General features: G+C 36.2%; 1 protein-coding gene across 1 annotated transcript in view; it reads right to left on the minus strand.

Moving 5' to 3' along the window:
• LOC138701756 (aldehyde dehydrogenase X, mitochondrial-like) overlaps positions 1 to 5780 on the minus strand; it is a 91502-nt gene extending 85722 nt beyond the window's left edge. The window contains exon 1 of the mRNA XM_069828983.1: positions 5639 to 5780. Within this exon, the coding sequence (XP_069685084.1) occupies positions 5639 to 5668 (30 nt within the window). The 5' untranslated portion in view covers positions 5669 to 5780. The remainder of the gene's footprint in view (positions 1 to 5638) is intronic.
• Positions 5781 to 6770: the final 990 nt, after the last annotated feature.

A 6770-nucleotide genomic window follows, 5' to 3' on the forward strand; every position in this document is an offset into this window, starting at 1 on the left:
ACAGGAACTGGCCACCCTACCCCATTGTCTCCTAGCTTATTTCCCTTATGAGTGATGCCTTTATGGCAGCCGTGGCGAAAATGTGATCGCACGCCGAGCCACTGTGTAACTGCAATGTGCACCTATGGAAGGAGGCGGACACCCGAAGAGGAAGTGAAGCAACTGTCTGACTTATTAACGGATTTCATGTTCCTTATGTCAAGCACTTAGATATAATTTTATACAGTATAAGGTTACAAACTAATTTTTAGTACGTGTAACGAAGAAAGAAATGAACAAGAAAACATAGGACACATTATCACAACCTGTTACCTAACGTCTCTGCGACAGAGTTTCAAAATCAGGAATTATGTCACTTACTGCCAGTCGTAGTTGATCACGAAGGTGTTTGTCTGTCAGTCGTGATCTAAATTTGGTTTTTATTATTTTCATTGTTGAAAATAATTTTTCACAAACGTAAGTTGTAGCGAACATGGCTTCAACAAAGCAAGCGAAAGAACGAAGCTTCGGATATTTATTTTTTGGCAAAGATTTGAAAAGTTCAACATTTGTCAAGTCCTTACATCTAGCTTTCATTTAACATCACTTTGTAAATCTGTGAGTTTAAATTGAAGAGCTAACCGTATTATTCGTATATCTGCTGAAAAAGGCTCGACGTACAGAGATGATGATGATGATGATGATGATGATGATGATGATGATGATGATACTTCATCTTTTAATGTTTCATGAGTGACATGTAGTATAATGCCGTTTTATGTTATACAACCGTTTTCCTCCTCATACTTGTGAACAAATCATACATTTGAACAAATCATACATTTAATATTCTCATCATATTGTCAGCAAAAAAATGCGTCCTCTCATCCTACTTGAAACTTTCGTTTTTGTAGAGGTACATGGTTTCGAGAGACACATGGACGATACGCCACTCGCAGGCCAGAGACAAATACAAATGGAACGGAGTTTGACTCCAGTGAGTGAGAGGGTGGGGATTGGGGAAGGTACGAAATAAGAGAAATGCACAGCTATCATTGCGAGCTACAATGTGCTCGTGAGTCACATTTTCGCCACGGCTGCTTTATGGAGTCACTTATGAGGTTCAGACCCGTCTTCGGACAGTTGACTAAAGAACAACAAAATTTGATGGAAACTTTGCATGTTAAGGTGGAACAATAAACTTTATCGCGCTGTTATTTGTTATCAACATTTTGAACATTCACCGTAATGCCTGCCGTAATTAAATGCATCATAAATTACCGTTTTTAATTTTATTATAATTATGAGACACAAAATGTTACGTAAAAAGGAGACTTTATCACTCACAAGTCATCTCAAAACATTCTTATACTTACCCCAAACATGCCTGTAAAATCTGTCAGTGGACTTAGAAAACATCATGCAAGTTATACTAGGACCCATAGTCAGATCGGACTGACCAATGTAGTTTATTTTCCCCTCAAGTAAACTATCAACACGTAGCATCCCTACCTAGACTAGAAATCTAAGGGATATCTTCACCTTATTTACTATGTGTCCACGGAGTATTCAAATCGTTACGTTTTCCGTACTGAATACGTTTCCCACTACCCCTGTTTTCATTCAGTTTTCGATATGTATTTGAATACGGAAGCTGAAGTTTCGAAAGTAAATGTGTTGGTTAACATATTACGTCATCAACATGTTAGCATGTTCGTCACTCTGAAGGCCTTAGTTATAAACAATATTGAGTTTTCTTAATGAGGTGCAGAAAACTTAATAGTAATGATGGCTTTTAAGAAAACAACATATGTATTACACACGACTTTTCAACATACAAAATTGCGCTCGTTCTTGGTAAATCAGATGACACGTCAAACAAATGGCGATAGTTCACGCGCTTAGTGTTTTGAAATCTTTTTGAATACGATATCTGTTTTCATGCAACCACAGTCTAGTACATACAGTCACGAAGCTTGAGTTGTTGAGATTGCTAGAAACAATAGACTGTGCAGTTACTATTTCGCATTGTCTATAATGAGATAGTAGCGATCGTAGTCGTTAGCAACTATCTATGGATGCATATTTATTACATATTGAACTTCGTGACTGTATATACTAGACTGTGATTCAACTCAATCCGTATTGAATACGATCCGATCTCACTTGTTAGGTGTATCGGCCTTGAGACAGATAGTTTTGAATCCCCGTTTGCATGAAAGTTAAGCGTACGTAAGTAAATGTGTCAGTTATGCCCTTATAAAACTCTCTTTGTCACAGACTATAGAGCTATTTGTCATGGACCTCGACCTACCTGTCACAGACTATTGGGACTACATATCGAGGGCATCATACCAGAAGGGCGTGGTATCAACAAATGCAGCGTTATTAAAATATTTTAATGGAACATAGTTACGTTTGAAAACAATGTTTGAGAATTACAATGAACATTAGGAAGAATCGAAGAAAATACCCCGTTAAGTAGGCAAGGATTGGAAAAATTATTCTATATTTAAATTACTCTAATGTATGCTTGCAGTTTCGTTAATACGCCTTTCTGGTATGATGCCCTCTGTATCGTGAGAAGCATGTTATAATTCCCATTTATTTGTATTAATCTTTAAAACACTCTTTTCGCTCTTCAGATTATCAGACATTGCCATTAATGTTACTGCAATTACAACGCGTCCTTGGAAAAAAGTTCGCAACTCATATCAAGCTATGCAAGTCAAATAAATGAGTGTGGCATAAGCAACTGTATGATAAAGATCATGAATAGCCTACACCATAATTTCAAGCTTTGTGTAATAGTCTAGCCTATAATATGACCCTTAGTTAATGATCATGGGCAAATTTATGATTTTGATTAGCGCTTTCTTTTCGATTTCGAGTGTGAGAAACTGTAATGAGATGAACGTTATTTTCCATTTAAACATCTGCATAAAGCGATTCTGCATTATAAACACGTGTCCAATAATCCGCTGGGTTCACGTTTAGACGATTAATTAATAACGTGTAATAGCATCTTATTAATGTAACTTACGTATGGACTGTGTTGTTAAAAGCGGACATATTTATCTTTAACTGTTTAAGCTCAAAACATTCTACCAATAAACATGATTCCTTCCTTTTCTCCTTAGATTGTTTAAGTAATTGCTATGTTTCTTAACATTATAGAGTCAATCTTCGGTATCTTCCCACACCATACACGGGACCGACATCTGATTTGCGTTTCGTTATGAGTTAGATGGTTAAATGGGGATAGAGAAGTGACGTGAGATCGAAGAATGTGAAAAGGTTTCAAAGGTTTTAGCAGTGTGGAAAATATCGAAGTTTCACTGAATCTAGAATTTCATAAATACCGGTACGTATATTTAGACATATGACTTAAAATAAATGTATGGTAATTTTGTTGCGTGCACTTATATTTTTGAAGTACCTAGGTTGTATAATCCGGTAATTGCAATGACTTCCTAACAACGCCGAACATAACCGACAATATCTGATACTCAGGTAGTCTGTAACGATTCTACTGCTTTTATATTTGAGCATATTAATAGCATTCGCCAAATGAAGTTAAATTGAATCTGGTCGAGTTCTAAAACAACCTTTACTTACTTACAAATGGCTTTTAAGGAACCCGGAGGTTCATTGCCGCCCTAACATAAGCCCGCCATCGGCCCCTATCCTGTACAAGATTAATTCAGACTCTATCATCGTATCCAACCTCCCTCAAATCCATTTGAATATCATCCTCCCCTCTACGTCTCGGCCTCCCCAAATATCTTTTTCCTACGGCCTCCCAACTAACACTATATGCATTTCTGGATTCGCCCATACGTGTTACAAGACCTGCCCATCTCAAACGTCTGGATTTAATGTTTCTAATTATGTCAGGTGAAGAAAACAATGCGTGCAGTTCTGCGTTGTGTAACTTTCTCCATTCTCCTGTAACTTCATCCCTCTTAGCCCCAAATATTTCCCTAAGAACCTTATTCTCAAATACCCTTAATCTCTGCTTCTCTCTCAAAGTGAGAGTCCAAGTTTCACAAACATACAGAACAACCGGTAATATAACTGTTTTATAAATTCTAACGTTCAAATTTTTGACAGCAGAGTGGATGACAAAAGCTTCTCAATCAAATAATAACAGGCATTTCCCATATTTATTCAGCGCTTAATTTCCTCCCGAGTGTCATTTATACATGGGTCATTCAATAAGTAGTGGCAACATTTGAATTAAAAACAAATATAACATTTTTGGAACAGTCACATTGTTGCAGTGCTCAGAAGTAATCTCCTCCAACATGAGGAACCCGCCTGCACACCTCAGGAAGACGACGGATGCCATCCACAGCGTCTTGTACTAATCTTCGAACAGACTGCTCTACTGCTGCTGTAATTGCCTGTCTGGTTCTAAAGCGAACTCCTCTGTATGGTAATTTCATTTTCGCGAAAAGATCAAAATCTCTCTACCACAAGCTTCCAGTAATGCTGTATGGCATTGTCGAGCATTCTTGCCTCTTGCAATCCGAATTTTAATGAAGCATCTTTGTTCGTATTTGCTAAACATTTTAGAACACTACAGATAACAGTCTACAAATTAAACTCACTACAGATATCTTACAAATGAGAGTGTCTTCCAACTCACAGATAACACACATCAGATGCTCTTTTTTCTCATTGTTACAAGCCTGCATCATAGCGTCACATACAAACATTGTTGCCACTAATTATTGAATGACCCATGTATTTGTTGCTGTTGTTCCAAGATACAGTAATCGAATTTGTCCATCTCTTCGAAGGATAAATGTCCAATTTTTATATTTTCTATTTCGGTCATTAAAACAATATTTAAATTGATAAAAGTGAAATTTCTGAATGACGAACATGAGACTTTCTTTTTTTGACAAGGAGAGAAAGAAAGAATCGTTAAAGTACTCATCACTGCTTCATTCAAATTATAATACACAATTTTGAATGAATCTCCTTGAATTTCCTTTTGCAGTTCCGTTTATCTCATTTTAATTATCATTACATTCTCACAAGGTCTGTAAGTCTGAATGTGCTGTCTCTATTTTGTAAACAGTCATCCATCAGATCAACAGTAAATTTTCACTAACAATGGAATGGTTGTTGGAGTTCAACAATGTTAATAGAAGTTAAATGAAATAAATTTGTAGGAAAAATCAAATCATCGTTGATTTTATGAAACCTAAGAGACAGTACAGAAAATAATTTTTCCGAAGAAAGAAAACGAAAGAAATTATCAATAGACCTACACTGATAATCAATGATGTAATTTATGTTTACCATATTCACCAACGTTTTCTACCGAATTACTTCACATTCTTATGTAGGCCCATTGATTTTTAATTAATTGTTTCTTCTTCCTGAAAAATTAAGTTGTGTACTGCCACATAGGAAGTTTCATAAAATCAACGATGAAATATTATTTAAATATGCAACATTCTCGAATGCCAAATTAGAAGCAAAAATAAAAACGCGAATTGAATGTATAATAAACATCTCGATTTAATATAGGCTGTGATAAAATTTGTACATCACATTCGTAACAATGTTATGTTTCCCAAACCGATGATATGGTTAAATCTGCAATAAAGAAGATTCATGTTAAATTACAATAAATAACTCTTACCTTCGTGTACTTAATCTCTGGGACTGCCATGATCTCACCGTCAGCCTGAACTATACACTAATCAAACAAACCGTCTGTCGACCGAAGCTGTCTATAGCGCGCGGAAAGCAGACGAGAACCTCCTATATATAGAATGCATCCATTGCAGCCAACCAAGAAAAGCAGATTATCGCTACAGTCCAACAAAAATTCCCCTATTCACTTCTTTGCGTATCTTAAAAACTTTATCTATTAGAACTGCGGAACATTTTTATACTCGTATATCGTGAGTCCAGTAATGGAACTTAATAGTTGCAAATTTAATGTTTTGTGATTAGTTAATAGTTTTTTGTGCTTTCAACTTATTGTTTCCCTGTATTGTAATGGTGTGTAATGGACTTCTTTTTAAATTATATTTAGTTTAATAGGCACAGGTCAATGGCAACCTCCGGACTTCACCAAAATTCACCACAGTGATTAAATGTCAGTTCTCTCAGAATTTTTGACCCCATCAGAGACCGGGAAATCCCAATTAACCTTATTATATAACATAAAACCGGAAAGAAATCGAGTTACCTTTTTATAATACTGGACCCACGATATTATGATAAATTAACCTTTAATACATGTTATTTTGTACGGAAATAAATTCTGCATTGCATAATACCCACTGATAAATTTGACTAAGATATAATTACAAAAATTTAAATTTACGCGTATACACTTCGCGTGCCTAAACGCTCCTTTTGTCCATACATACCGGTACTACAGTTCCCCAAAAAAGGAATGAGACGACTCTAGATGATGAGAAAGCCTTAGTTCTATAGCGCGGTTCACACGATATCGACGTAACCATGCAGGAAGATATCTGGCAGTGCATGCGTAATTTTCACCCTATTACAAAGTACACACCAGTCAAAATGTTATTAGTTGTCTGTCCTTTTCTGGTCAGGTCAGTGTGAGGTGTGGACTGTAGGGTGGATGATTCAAATTAACTACCTCTCTCTGCCAACTTTGAATGTCCAGACCAAAAAATATTCCGTAAAAAAATTGTGCGTTACTTTTCGATCCTCCCTCGTATGTATGTATGTATGTATGTATGTATGTACAGGCCCCCCCCCCCCCAAAAAAAAGGAATGAGCTGATGAAATAT

Source organism: Periplaneta americana, chromosome 6 (genome assembly GCF_040183065.1).
Source record: "Periplaneta americana isolate PAMFEO1 chromosome 6, P.americana_PAMFEO1_priV1, whole genome shotgun sequence".
In the NCBI taxonomy this organism is placed as follows: Eukaryota; Metazoa; Arthropoda; class Insecta; order Blattodea; family Blattidae; genus Periplaneta; species Periplaneta americana.